The following is an 18762-nucleotide window of genomic DNA, read 5'->3' as shown; positions in this document are numbered from 1 at the left end:
AGAGAGAGAGAGAAGGGGACAGAGGATCTGAAGCAGGCTCCGCAGTGTCAGCACAGAGCTGGACAAGGGGCTTGAACCCACGAACCCAAAAATCATGACCTGAGCCAAAGTCAGACTTTCAACCGACTGAGCCCCCCAGGTGCCCCCAGGCACCTCTAGTTCTTAAAGGACTTTCACCGATGTAGGAAAAAGCTTGCCATCTAAGGTCAGGTGCACCGAGAGTTCCAGAGGTGCCAGACCCCAGGAGGGAGGGGCTGGGGTCATGTGGCGCTGCCCCTCCTCTGTCCCCCCCACATGCCACCCTCGTTCCCGGCTCAGACCCGCACTGCTTCACCCAGGTCTTGCCTGGCAACTTGCCAGGCATCCCTGCCCTCCCCCCACCCTCATCACCTGCAGGTCACTCTTTGAGGTTCTCCGTAGCACTTAGCACCGTCTGAATTTATTTAGCTGTTTTTTAGGTTTTGTGTCCGTCTCTCCTGCTAAAATATAAGCTCCGTGAAGGCCATCACGACACTCACCACCCTCCTAGCCCAGGGCCAGACATTCAGAGGATGCTTAACACAAATGTGCTTAATTTAATTTGACTTAATTCCCCAAGTCTCAGTGAAATGCCTCCTCTTCCGCCTTCTAACACACGCTCCCAGATAGCAGGTGATTCTCGCCGGGCCTGAGTGCAATTCGTGCTCTTGCACACCTTAACGGAGGGGCACGGGGTGGCCCCGGGGGGTGCGGAAGGTCCCTGCAGAGCCCTGTGGCTTCTCTGGCCCCATGGCCTGAGAGTCAGAGAGGACTGTCCCCCGGAGATGCAGCTCCCACTCCTGCTCAGTCACGACGCAGACGCCAGGCCCCAGGGCCAACCCCCCCCCCCCCCGGACACGCGAGGCAGTTCCAGCCCGTCCACACCCAGCCCCCAGGAGAGTCTGCGACACCCCAAGGTGTGGAAGTATCTCCTCAAGCACATCAGTTCAGTATCTCAGAGAAAACCAGAAAGGGGGTCGCATGGGCCACCTCAGGGCTGGAGACATCTGGCCGACCCCAGGGGGCCACCCCGCTCTGCGGCAGGAAAGACAGAGTCAGCATGACCAGAGCGTCACTGGGCGCCCCCCTCGAGCTGACACATTTGCCCACGTAAGTAATTATGATTTATTGAACAGCATCCTGCTTATTAAAGCCTTCTCTCCCTCTCTCTCTCTGACAAATCACTGGGGCATGACTCTGTTTTGAAAAATCAGTCCTTTAAAAAAAAAACTGCGTGGGTGCTGCTTAATTAATCATTTACTTTCTATAGCAACTTGGAAACATAAAAGAAATTAAATGTGCAGTGTGCCGGAACGGCTTGTCGGAAATCTCACCCCCGAAATCACATCCCACGGCATCCGAACGAGCACTTGGGAAGGAGCCTGGAAACGGAGCAGCGCCTGGCTCCAGAGAGGCCACGGAGCCTGTGACCCGAGGGTCCGTACAGGGACGACCCGCACAGGGACGCTCCTGAACCCGACAGCGGCCCACCTCCTGCCAGGATCGGTCCCTTCCTGTCCCTTCCTGGGGAGGCCTGGACCTGGGCCGGGCTTTCTGGAAGTCACGTGACCTAGCCCCTGGCCCACTCCAGAATGTGGGACACAGACCCTGAGGGGGGTTTCCAGGGACACCAGAGCCTCGGCCGCCCCAGACGGGCCTCCCATGTGCCCCGGGCTGGTGTTCCAGCGACTCAGACACGGGCGACGCCTTGCGTGTCAGAGGGGAGCCCCGACTTTCTCACGGGATTACACCGACTGGATTCGAGGGCTGCCTTCTCGGCCTTTCCCGTGAGTCCCCAGCGGTTCCAGAGATCTGGAAACACCCACGGAGCCTGGAATCAACCTTCGGTTACATACGGAACACGCATCGAATCATCTGCACATTCCCCAGCCTCGTGTTTCCATCCCATGCCCGAGCAGCAGCTAGAGGAAAGAACAGCATTCTGTGTAACAACGGACAGCATTTTAAAAGTCTTCCGTCTCTGGAGGGGGGAATTCTTTCGGCGGGCCCAAGCCGATATCTATAATTAATATCCACAAAAAGTTGAACCCAAGGAAAAAAAAAAAGAACTTTTTTCAGGCTAAAAATCCTCATGTGATTTCTAGGTAATTAACAGTTTGGTCTCCGCCACGGTAAAAATAGGTTGCACCTGAAACTAATTTCCTTTCTGGCTACCAAGGCCATTCTTGGAGGGAGGGAGGAGGAGGAAGCGATTAGAATCCATTTACGGGGCGCAAAGAGGAGGGGAGGCAGGGCCGAATGGGAGGTGAGCGCGCCGTCAGGAACACGGACCGCCTCGTCCGGATTTCCTTAAGTGTTTAATCCGACCCCTGCCTCAGCCAAGTCTGCAGCTTGCAAACCCGCCACGGTGAACTTCCGCTTCCAGGGGGGCCCTCCTGACTCCTGGCTTCTTGGGGGCCCCCCCCCCGGGACCCGGCCACGCCCGCCACTCGCACACGTGCAGGGGAGGGAGCCAGGCGTCCGAGTGATGCCACAGTCCGCCCGAGCCCACTGTGCTGACCAGCGGGACAGGCAGGCCGGGACCCTGTTCACCACGGCTACAGCTCTGTCCCCGCTGCAGGGCCCGCAGCCTCCCCACACCCTCACGCCCCATCATCGGAAAACCTGCAACCGTTTGCTCCCCTCATGCCCGGGGAGCCCTGCCTGGGTCCTCCCTGGAGACGGACGCTTCTCCCAACGACCCTCCCTCAAGGCTCCTTTCCTCACCCGGGAGGTCACCGTGGGGCATTTTGCCTTCTGGTGCATTTATACACTGCTGTCACACGCACCCACGCACGACTAAATAACAAGTCACCCGCGAGCAGAAGCCACAGGCGCTGTGTGATTCTGGGTGTGCAGGGCCCCCCCCCACCCTGGCCAGCCCCTGTCCATTTGCACCTGCTCCATAGATAGTTACTGATGTGATATTGCTCGAAGTTGGCCAAATTTTGCATCCAAGTGGATTAAAAACTTGCATAAGTAAAAGCAGGCCGACCCAGTCATATGGGACCCCCCCCCCACAAACAGGTCTACGGACAGAAGGACGAGCCGCGAGGGCCAGCATCAGGCCGCCGGTCAGATGTGCTTCAGAAGTCACTTTCCTCTCACATATCTGCAATGCAAGCATGGACGCCTCTGCTCACCCGTCTGGTCCAGAGACGCGCGCTGACACTCGCCGCACCCAAGGGCCGTGGCGCGAGCAAGGCTGCAGGGGCCTCTGGGCCCGGGAAGACGAATATTGTGGTCACCAGTGCACGTCATGGTGAGGCCAAAGCAGGGGCCCGTGGTTAAGAGGCTGCGCTGGAAGGTTCCAGGCCAGGTAGAGACTGTTCCAGGTGCAAAGGCCAGAGACAGATGGGGAGGGGGACCCAAGGACAGAGGTCAAGACTGCCGCATAAGAGCCGAGGGAGGCCGGCGGGACACGAGGGCAGTGGCAGCTGATGCCAGCCCCAAAAGAGGGCCCCGAACCCAGAACCCGCACGCGCTGACAGTGCTGAGCACCTTGCGCTGGGAGGTTATCCCGGATGCTCGACGGGCCCTGTGTCACTGCAGGTCCTCTGAGAAGGAGGCCGAGGGCCGCGGGGCGAAAGCAGAGCTCGGTGTGGGAGGAGGGAGGGTAGCTGTGCGCCAGACAGAGTCAGAGTCACAGAGATGTGACCACAGAGCAGGGGCCACGGGACACAGGGAGGGGCCCCTCCAGAAGCTGAGAAACACAAGGGGTCAGACTCCCACCTGGAGCCTCCGGAAGGAACCAGCCCTGCCGACACCCTGCCTGCAGCCCGGCGACACTGACCTTGGACTTGTGACCCCCAGAACCACACGAGAATATTGGTGTTCTCAGCCACCAAGCATGGGCTCGCCTGTCACAGCACCCACAGAGCTTCTACAGGGAGGCGTGGCCTGGAGCCAAGGGCCCCCGCCGCCGTGGGCCCCGGCCCTCTTCCCCCGCCCCACCGCCAGCCGCCAGACAGACCCGTCCAGGGCTGGGCGGCTTCCCCTGCATGGCCCAAGTCTCCCTCACCCCTGCTTTCCAGCATCTGCCGTCAAAGGGAGGCAAAGCCAGGCTGCCCTCGGCAGGCCCCGGCCCCACCCCTACTCTGGGACAGAACAGGCTCGCAGCCCAGAAACCCGACCAGCAAAGACAGGCGTCCTCACGTCCATCAGACGCCACGCCCCGTCTGGGGCGGCGCTGGCTCCTCCCTGCAGACCCTGCGAGGTGCTGACCTCAGCCCTGCTCGGCAGCCACCAGACACCCGGGAATGTGCTGCCTCAGCAAGGGGTGAGCCTCCCATCACTGGAGGGATCCCAAGCACCCTGGAAATGCTGAGACCCTGTGAGTCTATCCTGGGACTCCTTGGCAAGATCCCGTTCACGGTGGGTGCCCACGTGAATGAATGAATGAATGAATGAACGAGCAAGCGAACAGGTGGGTGGGTGGATGGACGGATGGGTCCACACGAGAGCCTTCCAACCCACCAGCCGCCTTCTCGGAAGAGGAGGCCCAGCAGGGCTGACTCACCTTCTCTGGCGGCTGCTGTCAGACACCCGGGCCGGAGGCCTCAACACAAAGACACGCAGCCAACGCCCAAGCAGAGGGAACAGGATCGCGGGTGGCCCCTCTGCCCACTGCGGGCCTCCAGAGCTCGGGAAGCAACGTGAACTAAGAGCCCCGGAAGCCTGCGCCAGCCCCCCAAGTCCTGAGGTTACAGCCAGGGCCGGCCCCGGGCGTCCGCCGACCTCTCCCAGCATCAGGCCTGGGCTTCCGGGCTCTCCATCTGGAAAGGGCACAGGCCGTTCTGCCACTCACAGCTTTGGACTCTGTTCCAACCACCCAGGCCTCGGTTTGCCCATCTGTAAAATGGGGCCGCCGGGCTCTAAGACTGGGTGAATTTAACTCAGTGGCTCTTGACCTCTCCGGGATGAGACTTTGGGGGCACAGCCAACAGAACAGAAGGGCTGAGATCACTGCTAGAGGACGAGAGCGCCAGAGTCTGCGTCTCCAGGCCAGGATGACCGTGCTGTTCAGACACCATTTCCCTGGCTGCGTCAGTCACCGTCGGGCGCGGCCGCCTCCAGCCCTGCTCAGGCCAGCCCGTGGCCTGTGTCCTGGGCTCAGAAGCCCCTACCAGGTGGTGTCCACCCACCCCCCCCGCATTTCACCCCACGACCCGTCACCGCAAAGCTCCACCCACCAGCCTGGCCACAGTGAATCCACAGGGCACGACGGCCATTGGGCGCAATGACACACACCGCAGAGGAGCATCACGGCACGGGTCAGCCGCCGTGGGGACTCCTCAAGAGCCCGGGAAAGGTGGACACGGCCCCCTGCAGGGCCGAGTGGGCCCGGCGGCCAGGTGTGCGGCGTCGACAGTAAGCCATAGAGAGCCAGGTGGGGGAGGCGGTCTCAGCCTGGCCATCTGGAATGGAGACGGCTGTCACCTCTTCCAGTAGACGTCACGCTGCCCAGAAGGGACCCCTCTAGGAGCCCCCGAGCGCTCTCCAAGGTGGGGGAGGCCCAAGGCTGCAGCTCAGCCCCTCACGCACCCTCCGTAGGGTCCCGCCAGCACTGCCCTCCCAGAGTCTCAGGCCCTGCGGGGCGCGGGCTGGGCCTGGCACTCAGCATTTCAGCCCTCCAGCCGGGGTGACGGGTGCAGGGCGGGCAGCCTGGGTCTCCCACGGAGCCACGGCCCGCGCGGGCTGTCGGAGACGGAGGACTGCGCCTGGCGCCGGCGTTAGGGGCCCCGGAGCCGGAAGGGGGCACCCTGGGCTTCCTGCGTCGGTGAGCCTACCAGTGTCTTCTCCCACTTAAGCTTCTGGGAGTCAGGTTACGGGGCCTTGGAATCAAGAATCCTGCCCAACACACCCCCTTCCGCGCCCAGCCTCACGGGAGCTACCGGAAGAGCAGGAAACACGAACGCGACCCCTCACGGACCCTTAAAGCTCAGCGGGAAGGTCCGACCAGTGGCGGCCAGAGCAGTCGGGTGGGACCATGCGGTGTGGACAGGCCGTCCCAGCGGGGGCCGGGCAGAGAGGAAGTCCTGGACAAGGGGAAGGAGGCAAAGACCTGAAAGCTGCCGACCGGGACCTCCCCCTCCGAGGCGCAGGGTGGGGGAGCAGGACGGAGACGCAGGCCCCCGCACACAGAAGACCGGCACGTTCGTGACGGAAGGACACAGCGACACCCTCCCTGTCCACCTGCACCAGGTGCCCTTACCCTTCCTCCAGGTGGAGGGAAAACAAAGGATTAAGGATTAGCTGAGTCTTAGCCATTCACCTCAACCCTCCACCCCACCCCCCTGCCTCCAGTGATGGCGGACAGGATGTGCGTGCTCTCAGAGGACCCTCAGGAGGACGGCCCCCAGTCCCCACCTTTAAATAGGCACCACGACAAACTGGGGAGGTGACTGAGCCGCAGCCCTGCGGGGCCTCTAGGCTCTTGCTCCCACCCCCTCCCTCCCTCCTCTCCTTCCCCCACGGTCACCTCTGGGAAGTCCTCCAAGCTTTCTCCAGGTGGGGAGAAATGGGGGAAAGGTTTGCTCTGCTTAGGAGGAGGCAAAGCCAGAATTTACTGACTTGAGAAAAATGCAGACGTGAGCAAGTTCCCACACAGGTGAGTCTGTGGCCCTGACTCAGCCCTGCTATGAACTCCCAGGCCTCTGAGGAGACGTTGGGGGGACCAGAGGGGTCCTGCAGGCACCGAGCTGCTGGTGGCGAGCTGACCGCCCCCCCGCGCCCCAAAATGCCAATGCGGTCAGCAGGCGGGGGGGTCCTAGGGCCTCCTTCCTGGAACAGACGGGCACTGGGTGCCAGGCTTGGTGACCAGCGTTTGCTCGAAGTGCCTCCACACAGGGCCGTGACCGTGTGACGAGGGAGGTGCCTTGGACCCCTAACGGGGGACTCGCCTGGGAGAGGACAGGCAGCCACCTTCCCCGGAACCCCTTCGCAGTGCAGAGCAGGACACGTGTCCCCGGCAACGGAGAAGTCAGCAGACTAGCACACCGGAGGACGGGCCGCCGGACGCTCTCCCTGAGCACCCCTGCCCCGCACAGCCTGCACAGCACAGCAGCGGTCCCTGGGAAATGCCACCCTCCTCCAGGATGCCCTCCCTGACTGCTGACTCACACGCGCCCTTGCTCCTCCCCCCCACTTAGGGACGCCCCCCACCATGCATCCCTCCCACCCACTCCTGCCCTGTGTCCCCAGCTCACCGTCTGCCCCCTCACCAGGCAGGGACCAAGGCTTCACTCGGCCAAAGCACCCCCCCACCGCCCCCTGCACAGGCCTGGCCTGGAACAGACTCTGGTTCCTCTCTGTTGAGGGAGCAAACCATCGGTGTCACCGTGAGCTCAGGAATCCAGCAGACCCCAGACCGGAAATGATCCCCAACTCGGGGATCAGCACCGGCATCCCAGCAGGGGGCGGGGAGGCGCAGCCACCAATCTCGGGGGGCTCTGCCCTCCACGCCTCCAAACACACAGCCGACCCGGGCCGCGCCTGGGCTGTGTCAGCTCGGCGAGCGGCCTCACAGCTGCCCGCACTCTCCCCAGGGGCTTCCCGGAGGAGGAGGAGGCGCCTGAGCCTGGAGGCCAGCGGCCAGCCTCTCACGGCCGGGCCAGGAGCGTGGCGGCCTGGGTGCGAAGGGAGCAGGGTGGGTGGGCACTCACCGGCAGCGACAAAGCCTGTGCCAAGGCGGGCGGCTCTGAGGACTCCCGGGCTGTGGGCGCACCCACCCCCGGAGTCCCCGGCCACCCCTCCCCCAGCCCCCCTCCCCCAGCCGCCGTATTCCCGTGGCTGCCGTCCTTGCCCATGCCCCTGGGAGGCTGAGAGCCAGGCGGGTGGCGGGCTTCTGCTTCTCTGGGCCCATAAGCCTAGAACCAAGCCTGGCACATGGAGAGGGGGCCCATGAAATGTGTCTGCAGGGGCGAGAAGAGAGGAAGAGGGCAGCAGACCAGCCCAGCCTCCAGCCCCGGTCACCAGGGCCCTGCCCCCTGACTCCCTGAACCTCTCCGTGGACGGTGGAATACTCCAGAAGGCAGCGCTGTCCTGTGGCCTGGGGTGCTGAGGGCACTGGCTTCCTTCCCAACACGCCGCGTGGACAGCACCCCCTTCCCCCCTCAGTTCAGAGTCCAAGGCAGCCTGGCCGGTCCCCCCTTCCCCTCACCCCAGAGGAGAGAGGCAGCCGGGCCGGGCAGGCAGGGACAGGCCGCCTCCGTGTCTGGGGCTCCTTCTGGATTCTTCTGCGCCACAGAGGACACCGGTGACCGTCCAGGGCCGGCCAGCATGGGGACAGGAAGCTGGGTGATCTTAGGACAGAGGGTACATGGCTCCCTTCAGCTAGACCAGCCCCGAGGGCCGCAGGTTTCGGACTCCCTGTGCCGCCCAGGCCTCTGCCCACCTGGGGCGGAGGGAGGGGGTAGGAAGTCCGCCTTGCCCTGCAGACGGGAGCATTCCAGCAACAGTTCACAGCAAGAACCTGGAGAAAAACCAGCGTTGCCAGGAAATACCCTCGGTACAAGCAGAGACCCCCGGAGCGGAATGCTGCGTGGACGTGGCCAGGCTTTGCCCTGCTGTCCCTGCGCAGCCATCCGGGACATGTCACTACGCAAACCCACTGGCGGCGGAGCTGGAGGCTCAGGGGGCTCCGGGGCCACGGGAGCCGGGCGTGGGGCCGCGGCCTGCTCTCCTCCTGTGCCCAGGGCAGGGGCAGTCCCAGCCCGGGCCCCCTCGCGAGGGCACAGGGTGCACCGTGAGGGGAGCGGACGGCACCTTCTTGAAGCTGAGCCACGATGCAGAATGAGCGTGACGTGGACAGAGGCCCCTACTCCAGGAGGCCAGCCCGAGGGACAGCTGAGCGAGGGGCTGTCGCAGACGACCAGACCCCAGAAGGGTGCCCCAGGAACGGCCTCGCTGGTGGCAGTGCCTCAGCCTGTCATCCATCTTTGTCCATAAGTTCAGCAAAACCGTCTCCATGGGGGCGGGGTAGTCTCCTGTAAGTGAAACGGGCCGGAAGCAGGGTCCTATTTAAAAGCCCTGCCTTGTCCTGGAGCAGGTGTTTTCTCATCACAGAGTGCACTGGCTCCTGGCGGGGGGCAGAGGGCAGAGGCCAGCGGTGTGGCAGTGCTGTGGCCCAGCCGTGTGACCCACAGGGACCGACGCTCTCCACCTTCCCAGACCCCAGCAGACGGGGAGGGGGACTGGAACTGAGCTCGGCAGCCTTCAGGACCCATGGCCCCTCCTATCCTGCCCAGATGCTTACTGAGCACCTACTAGATACCAGGCTTGGCAACACAGCAGAGAACAAACAGACGAAACCCCCACCATGAGGACTGGGGGGGCAAGGAGGGGCTGGAGCCCAGAGAACACGGTGAACGGGGGGGCAGGGAAGAGAAATCGTTCCCATGGGGTCCCCTCTTTCCCTGTCTGTCCCCCCTCTTTCCATGGGCCACGTCCCACCTGGCATTCCCGTTATTTCTACACGCATCCGAGTCTCTGCCTTCCGCTGCCTCCCGCAAATGTGAGTAAAGAAATTCGTTCCAGTGTTTTGAGAACTACATCGCCAGAAAATCCGTCTCTGCTTAGTCCTGTGTGATTTATCTTACGCTCCTTACGAAAATGACATCCTAACAAAGTTCCATGGGCTTCTCTAGACTTGGGGAGGGGGGCCCATGGCAGAGAGGGAGGAGACCCCTCGGGCGCGTCCCTGAGCAGGGGTGGCCCACAGAGCCCGACCCGGAGCAGCCGCCTCGAATCGCGGAGGAGGAGGAGGCGCCACAGAATTCAAACACCCAGAGGCCCCGTTCGATGGTCCACGGATAAATCAGAAAATAAACCCGGATGGGGTTAAGTGGTATCGATGGGAATAAATGGAGAAAAACAGGAGATTTTTTATGGAGTGCTTTATATTTTACAGAGGGAAAATTGAATTACTTAACTGGTCAATGAGGTAGTCAATAGGGAAAAGGCACCTGGAAGAAGAGAGGTGGTGAAATGAGCTTGAACTTGACAGGCACACGCCACCAGCCGAGGGAGTGCGGTCGCTCCAGCCCCGCGTCTCCCTGGACAGGCGGTGCTTCCACCCGTGGCCGGGCATCAGACCAACCGGCCTCCTGCTGACTCTGCAACGTGGGCAGACCTGGGTTTCCCGGGCTCCGGGCCACAGCCCCTCCCTGGGGTCACCCTGGCAGGATCATGGGCAGAAAGCAGGAACAGAAGCTAGCATGGTGTCACCGCCCCGCGTCCTCTCCGGGCACGGGCTCGCCTCTGACGCTGTTACCATTTCTCCTCCAAAACCACGGGGCGGTGGATTTCTTTGGGGAATGCAAGCTACTAATTGGCAAGCGGGCAAAACTCCTGGCAGACGCAAGAGCGATTTCTGCGGTAGTTAAGACCTCAGGCTCAACCGAAAAATCAACAGAGGATTCCCACATGACTCAGCAGTCCTGCTTCTGGGTCCACACCCACGGCGAGGGCGGCCAGGCACCTGAACAGGGGTCCCGTCACCCATGTTCACAGCGGCATGACCCACGACAGAGCAACCCAAGGGTCTGTGGACGGATGGGTGGGTGAGGAGGAGTGGTCCGTCCAGACAACAGAATATTATTCAGCCTTAAACAGGGCATTCTGACACCTGCTGCCGCGTGGATGGACCTTGAGGGCACCGTGCTCAGGGAAAATGCCAGTCACAAAAAGACACTTCTGTATGGTTCCGCTTACACGAGGTCCCCAGAGAAGTCAAATTCAGAGCCAGAAAGGAGAATGGTGGAGGGGACCCAGGGCTGGGAGTCAGTGTTTAATTTTCTTTTAATGTTTATGTATTTGTGAGACAGAGAAAGGGAGACAGAGCATGAGCAGAGCAGGGGCGGAGAGAGAGGGAGACACAGAATCGTAAGCAGGCTCCGGGCTGAGCTGTCAGCACAGAGCCCGACGCAGGGCTCGAACGCACGAACTGTGAGATCATGACCTGAGCCGAAGTCGGGTGCTCCACCGACGGAGCCCCCCAGGCGCCCCTGGAAGTTAGTGTTCAATGAGGCAGAGTTTCCACTTGCACAAGTTCCGGAGACGGCTGGATTTTATGTTACTTGGATTATCACGATTCCAAAATAAGAATAAATTAAAACACACTTGGGCTTAAGGGTAAAAGAAGTCAAATCCCGACGAAGACCCCATATCAGCCGCGTGGCCCCCCGTGCGGCCGTGAACCTCGCTTTTCCCATCTGTGAAGCGGATGTGATCACCGTGTGGATTTTGCAGGACCGTTTCCCAGGATTAGCGCCTGCGAGGGTCCCCGGGCGGTAATGGCGTAATAATCTGGACGGCGCTCATTCACTCGATTATTACTCATCAGGAGCGCGATGTAAATGACGACCAATTGTCTTCATGAGACAAAGTGACATCAGAGCGGCCTCGCGCACGGACGCCGGCCCCCGGCTGAGGCCGCTGAGATGCTGGGCCTGCTTCTCGACGCTTCGGAAAATATCTGCGCGGCGCACGAGCCCCACAAAGCGCCCTTTCTGAATTAAAATCGATCTGAATAGAGGCAGCCACACTCGGCCTGGCTCTTTTCTTCCTTTAATGTGAACTTAATTTATCTCCGAGCGTCGGGAAACGGCGCCGTGCGGAGATGTGCCCATCGAAGCCAAGGCGAGCTCGACTTTGCAGGAAATTATCTGCTTTTGCAAGAAAATTACCGAGGAAGGAGCGTGGCGTTATTTTAAGATCTTCGAGGTGGTGTGAGAAGAAACTAATTAAAAGATTGTAATTTTCTGTGCAAATACAGTAACCGACTGCTACAGAAATGCAAAACGAGACAGACCTTTTCTCCCTCGAAGGGCATCTGACGTTCCATGTTTCCTCGGTCCTCCTGTGAAAGCCCACGTTCAAGTGCGCCTGCGAACGTCTCAGGACCGCAAAGGGTAAGGAACCGGGATCCAGATGGTGGGCACGAGCCACGCGGCGTGAAGTGTCCCCAAGCCACGCGGGGATCAGTCAAAAAGACTCGGCTGCCGCCCTGGGCAGGCACGTGCAAAGGGCACCCCCCTCCCCGCCATCCACGTCCCGCTGCCCCGGGACCGGGCGGGCCGCGGGTCCGGGAGTGTGTCGGTGTCCAGGCCTGCAGGTCGTCCTTACGTGGGCACACGGGCCGTGGGCACGGCGCGCGTTCCTACCGCGTGTCCTGGATGCGCGGCATCCGCGCTCCCACCCAGCACGAGGCTTCCGCACGGCCCCCGCGACAGCAGGCCGGGAGCAGATCTGCACACATGACTTCACCCCTTCAAACGCACGGGTGGAGGCCCGGCCGGCCCGGCCTCCAGAACCAGGCCCCTTGCTCCCTGGGGCTTCCGAGGCCCGGGAAGGCGGGCAGCCTGGCGTCTCGGGTCGCCGGCCTCCCAGGGTGCTCCTGGAAGCAGCCGCACAACCGCTGGGCGATGGCAGGGGTGAGGCTGAGATAGGCCATTTGTAAGAATCTATAAATAACTGGGTCTTTGGAGGCGGAAGAAAGAAAGGAGAGGCTGCCCCAAAAAAGGCAATGTGCAAGCCCTTCCTCCTCAGGGCGCACTGAGGAGCTCAGGAGTATCCAAGCCCCTTTCGCAGCTACCCCGACCCCGGACTCCCTGGCGAGCTCCCCTAGGGTCTGGGCCTGCCTCCGACAAATATAATAAACAAAAACTAACACCAGGCCTGTGCGCTGGGCGGCGCGTTTCTGCGAAGGGCCGTGCAGAGGGTGGAGTTAATTTACGACCTCTTTAAAATACTCCCAGGAACCTTCATGCAACTGCAAATTAAAGAGCCACTTTATTAAAGCACAAGTAGATCTGTGCACGGGTTCGGGAACTTTATTAATGGGGCTGCTTTTCTGCCTTTAGCCAGGCTTCTTGACTGACAGATGTCCTTTCTCTGTCCTGGTGTTCCGGGCTTTTCAGGCCCCCGTGCCTCTCCTTGGGCCTCCGTGTTCCCACCATCCCCCTCTCCTCCTCAGCCCAGATGATACTGACTTTACTGGTCTTTCAGAGCCGCCTCATTACCACCTCCTCCAGGAAGTCCTCCCTGACCTCCTCAGAGCAGGTTTTCACGGCGCCAGGATGCATTACGATGAATTCCTATCCAGACCAGACCACCCCGGGACGGGGGTGTGTTTGATCTTGCTCATCGTTGCGTCCCCAGAACCTAACCATCTAGAGGAAGCCGCTGATTTAAGGGCTAATGTGAAGCCGCATTTTGCCTGGGGCTCTCAGACTCATGGGGTCCCTCCCCGCACAGCGAGAATGCAGAGGACCCTGGGTGACCCTGGGCCACCTGGGCAGAGGGCGCGTGTCAGCGCTCCCTAGACACAGCGCACCCTGAACACACATCTCCGCTTGCCGTCACCGATCCTAACACAGGCTTCCCTCACTCCCGCCTGTGCTCCGCCCGGACACCAGGCCCACGGTCCCGGACGCGTCTCTACAGCCCTCGTCCTGACAGCAAATGTGACGGGCCCTCAGCGCTGGTCACAGTGGCCTGGGCCTCTCCCTCGGTGGCCGCCGGCCACCACACAGAAGTGCTTCATCTGGGCGGACGCCCCCCCATCGACAGGCCGCCAGCCACAGCGCAGCCGCCCTGCGGGCCAGAACTCTCTCCAGTCCAGTCGCCACCCCAACACGCGGGAGCCCGCACCGGGGTGGCCTGGGATTCCAGAATATCACACAGAACGTTTAGCAGGCTCGAGCAGAAGATCCTGGGCCCTGGAGCCACCGGACTCACCCCCAGGAACGGGCGGGGCCGTCAGCACGAGACCACAGCCATCGGATACGAGGTCACAGTCACCGTTGTCACCGGGCTTGGACCTGTTCGCTCCAGCGCCAGAAGTGCTGCGTGAGGAGGCCTTTCTGGTCTCTGCACGCTGGAGGCTGGCCGGGGGCCGGGAGCGGGGGGGCGGGGGGGGGCGCGGGAGGCTGCGCCTGGTCCGCCGGGCTGGAGCTCAGCCGGGAGCTCTCTCTCACGGGGTTCCCTCCCCCTGCCCCTCCAGGGTCTGGCCCAGGCCACGGTAGGGCAACAGCCTCCTCTCCAAGCCCCCACTCGGAGGCCTCACCTCGGCAGCCCCACCGGCAGGGGGGGTCCCCACCAAGGAAAAGCACGTGGATGCGTGAGAGGCGGGAAGGCCGGAGCGGGGGTGCCCCGTGGAGGGACCTCGATCGCCCACAGCCTGCACCCTCCCTGGGCACCGCCACCATCACTGGTTCGTCTGCTCGGCCCGTGTCCGGAGCCCGGCGACGACGGGAGGGAGCCTGAGGCCCGAGCCAGAGCTCTGCGGGAAGCACGCATGTGTCTGACTGAAGCCAGCACTGGGGGGACGTCCAGGGGGGATTTTCTAGTCGTTTCTTGTACAAGGAGCTGCTCCAGCTCGCACACCATCTTCTCAGCCTTTCCAAAGAAACGCTTTTCACCTTAAACACCAAAAACCGAAACCGAAAACACAGGCACCACCCCAGTGCTGCCATGTTGGGCTCTCCAGCCTCCCGCTCAGGCCCATCGGGAGCCGAGTTCCACTTCAGTTTCTCCAAACGTCTTCCCTCTGATTTGTCTCCGTGCACAACACATTCGCGGTCTCTCTTTACCACACACACACACACACACACACACACACACACACACACACACACACGCCTTCGGAGCCCCGCCCCCAGGGCTTGCCCAAGCTCTTCCTCCCGCTGGAAGGTTCTCTGTCTGCCAGATGCTTCCTCTCCTCGTTCTTTAGGCCCACTCTGATACCCCCTCCTCCACGCAGCCACCCGTGATTTCCCCGCCAGGGAAGATGGCACTCGCCCCGTGTACACTGGCTTTGACGTTCAGCCCTTCTCCCCGACCGTCCTACTCTGAGCTCTACTCCACTGAGGGCAGAGAATGAAAAGGTGACAGGGACCCCTTCCCTGCTATGAGCTGAACTGTGCCCCCTCCCAAAGAACTGTGTCTGTGAGAGTCCTAACCCCCAGCACCTCTGAATATAACTGTATTTGCAGAGAGGGTCTTTAACAAGGTCAAAATTAAGTTAAAATGAGGTCACAAGGCCAGGCCCTGCTCCAACCTGACCAGTGTCCTTAGAAGATCAGGACTCAGACACAGAGGGACGGCCATGTACGGACACAGAGGGCAGAGGACCATCTACATGCAGGAGGCCTGAGAGGGGGGCCACCCTGCCGACGCCTGGGTCCCAGCCTCCCTGCCTCCCAGCCCGTGAAGAAATACACTTTGATACTCAAGGTCAAATATTTGGTGTTTGCCAGTCTAGCCGGATACTGGCCCCTGCCCTCAAGGAACCTGACCTCTGGCAACTTGTCATGACCCACTTCAGCCCCGCAGCAGCTCCGGATGTCTGATCTGGCACAGAGAAGGTGGGTCATCAGTTCAGAACTACCTCTGCACACACCCCCCCTCGACATCCCCAACCCCGCAGACACGGCCCGGAGCAAATGCGGAAAACGAGGGGGGGCCGGAGGGGCGGCCAGAGGTGCTGATTCGCTTGGATGTGAGGACGCTGAACGAGCCAGATCCGGCTCCCGGAAGCTCACGGTCAGGTGGACTGCCGCAGCAAAGCAGACGTTCAAGGGCCGGGAAGGGACGGCGCCCAGGTGAGCTAGACGCAAATAAGCAAAATAAGCACGCGGTTTTCACCTTCAAACCACACCTCCGCCCCTGAGGGCGGCTCGAGGGAAGCGACCCTGAAACCGTGGGCAAGTCCGTCCCGCCGCCGGAGGGTGAGGCCCGGTGGTTGCAGTGAAACCCTAATTTCACACCTCACAGTTTGTTCCTCAGCTCAGCAGACAGAAAGGCAGCGTTTGAACTCAGGCGAGGCCGCTTCCCTATCTCCGTGGGAGCGGGAAGGAATCAGGCCGCGGGAAGGAAAGCGCACACACGTTCCCAGGGCTCTGCATCCTGTGACTCCTTCTCGCAGATGCTCTGAAAGACTATTTCGAAAAGTCTAACCTTCTCAGCAAATGCTTTTTTTTTTTTTTGATTTTGAAAAACACCTGACGTGGCCAGGAAACGTGCACTCTGCTCCTGCGGCGTCTGCAACGCACACTCTCTTGGGTCTCGCCACGCGGACAAATTAAGTGAAATAAAATTCTTCGGAAGACTCCATCAGCAAATTGGCCTCAAGGTAGAGTCTTCCCTACTGTGGCCTTAAAAGTGTCACTTCCAGCAGAGGGGACACCAAGCGCGGCATCCCGGCCAAAATCTTGGGCCCCAAAGCCGCAGGCAAAGCATGTTCCCAAGACCCTCCTGTGCCCAGAAAGCAATGCCACACATGCACCTGTGCGCTGAGCGCTGAGAACGAACAGTTTAAAAAGTCTCCATCGAGCACTTGGGGCAGCTTCGCTTCCCTCCCCAGACAAGGGGGGTGACTCAGGCGTCACACGTTCCCCGTGCCCGCCGGGAGACGATCTGCTTCTTCAGGGAGAACTCAGGACCTCAACGTCCCGCTCCGGAGGATGGGTGAGCAGGAAGAGCGAAGCAGGAGTGAGAGGTTCTCAGGCAGACGCCTGCGTCCACGTCGCAGTGCTGCCTGCCTTCCCTCTCTCCCCGCAGACAGCACTTACCAGCGGAACAAGATACTTCAGGCTTCCGCCTCTTAAGCGTCCACTGAGTGCCAGGCTATGCCCTGCTTTCCACACGCTACCCCTGCCCGCCCCTTTCCAGGGGGCCCGAGGAGAGATGCACACCCTTCGAAGCTCCTGTCTGGGTCTGGACCTCCTGTCCCCCACCGAAGAGAAGCCAGATCCCCTCCGTCCCAAGCCTCCTCTCCAGGGATTCTCCGGCCGGCAGCCACCATACAAGCCACGCCTGACAAAGCAGTCACTCAACTCAGCCACTGTTCCCAGGGAGCAGATGGGGAGGGGGGCTCCGCCCATGCCCCCCAGCCCCGCCCCAGCGCCCTACTCATTCCCTCCAAGGGACCTGCAGGGCCCTGTGGCTCTGCAGCCCAGGCGGGCTAGGTGCCGGTCCCACTTTGAAGGCTGGTCCCTACCTCTCAGTGCCCCCCTCTTCCTTCTTCCACCCCCACCTCCCCCACCCTATGAAGCTAAAATGACCAAGGGACTGAAGGGGGGGAGGGGGGTTCAACCACCTGGGGAGGGGGGAGGGTGGGGCTTGGCTGAGAGGGTCTGGCTCTGCGGGAGGACCTTCATGCTCCTGGAACTGTTGGTTCCCGGTCAGTCCCTAAGTTGCAGCTTGCAGCACAGGGGACAAAGTTTGGTCACCAGGGACCTGTCAAGATTCAGATGGGGACGCCCTGCCAGGGCTCTTCTAGGGAGCACCTGCCCCCACCCCCATTCAGGCGGCACCCTGAGCGCCCCCTGCTGGTGCCCAGGGAGTAACTCAACCCCCCCTCACCCCCCCACCCAAAGCTTCTAGACTGACCGGAGGGGGACTAGAGTCCAGGTGCCTTTGCCTGTGCAGCAAAGCAGGGGGTGAAAGTGCCCCCCAGCCCTTGGTACACCCCCTCCTGGATAGGGAGGCACACAGATCCACCCCTCCGCTCCTAAAGCGTGCGGGGGCCCTGGCCCAGAGCTGCCTCCCCAGAACTTTGGAGAGCAACAGTGGTCAAGAGAGCGGGAGTCAGCCACCGGAGGGACCGGAGTGAACCGCGGTGCGAGGGAGCAAGCGGAGGGTCCCACCTCCGCCCCCACACCCAGGTGCCGCCCCCCTCCCACGCCCGGCCAACAGCTGCCACCTCTCTGCACGCTGATCCAGGAGGGCTGCTGGGAGGTGACCCACGCGGGACCACTGGTCATCTGCCCAGGCCAAGGCGGCCCGCGGGGAAGAATATGAGGGCACCCCCACAGCCCCGCGCGGACCGCACACACGAAAAGGACTGGACGCCACCCGGAGGGGTCGGAACCGCAGCGCTGGAGGAAGTCGGCGGCCGCGAGGACCCCGACAGATGTGGCTAGGCAGGGGAAGCCCAACTTCCAGAGCGGCAGGGAAGGCGCAGGGAGGACAGGGAGTTCGCGGGCGCGGGTGCCGAGCGCCGCGCGGCGCCCAACTCCCTGGGCACGCAGATCTCTGCCCTTCCAGGGGCAGCCCCGGGTCACGTTAGGGGAATCGGGAAGGTGGGAGGTCCCAGAATCGGACGCCGAGCTAACCGGGGGAACCCTGGAGCCCGCGGAGCGAGCGCCAGGAAAGACCTGGAGCGAGGTCCCGGGGACACCAGGGTGGAGGGCGTCCCGCGGCCAAAATCCCAGAACGCGACCGGACCGGGCGGAGTCTTGGAGCGGTCGAGGCGCAACACCGAGTTGAGGGTCCTAAAGGACCAGGAGGCACCCGAGGTGACCAGGGTCCCGAAGCCTCCGAAGGCACCGCCTCCCGCGTACCCTGGGATCTGGAAGCTAGTGGGGGCGCCTCCGAGACGGCTCGGGGTCCTGGAAATCCGTCCGGCGGGGCGCTCACATATCTGGGGACCTCTCCCCCCAAGGAACCGGTGGCCAGAGTCCGGCAGGGGCGCCGCCGCGGAGGTGACTCGCGTCCCAAGTCGCCGAGAACGCCCGGGCTAACCGCGCGGCGGTCCGGAAGTGCGGGCTCCAGGCGTCCGGGGCCGGGGCCGCGGGGGGCGCGCGGAGGTCACTTACGCTGCTGTTCTCGCCCGTCCAGTGCACCATCGCCTGGTTGTGCGTCGCGTCCCCCTTGAGCACGAACGACGTGCTGATGAGCGAGACCTGCGCCCGAGAAGCCGCTCCGGCCCCGGGCGCCGCCCGCGCCCGGCGCCCCTGG

General features: G+C 62.1%; 1 protein-coding gene across 1 annotated transcript in view; it reads right to left on the bottom strand.

Annotated features, from left to right (window-relative positions):
• Positions 1-18762, bottom strand: part of SORCS2 (sortilin related VPS10 domain containing receptor 2) — a 367218-nt gene that overhangs the window by 346158 nt on the left and 2298 nt on the right. The window contains 1 exon segment of the mRNA XM_029952530.1: positions 18621-18758. Within this exon segment, the coding sequence (XP_029808390.1) occupies positions 18621-18758 (138 nt within the window).

The sequence above is a fragment of the Suricata suricatta genome, chromosome 1, assembly GCF_006229205.1.
Source record: "Suricata suricatta isolate VVHF042 chromosome 1, meerkat_22Aug2017_6uvM2_HiC, whole genome shotgun sequence".
Lineage (NCBI taxonomy): Eukaryota > Metazoa > Chordata > Mammalia > Carnivora > Herpestidae > Suricata > Suricata suricatta.
Note: the sequence above shows the minus strand (reverse complement) of the source record. Positions and strands in the feature narration are given on the sequence as shown.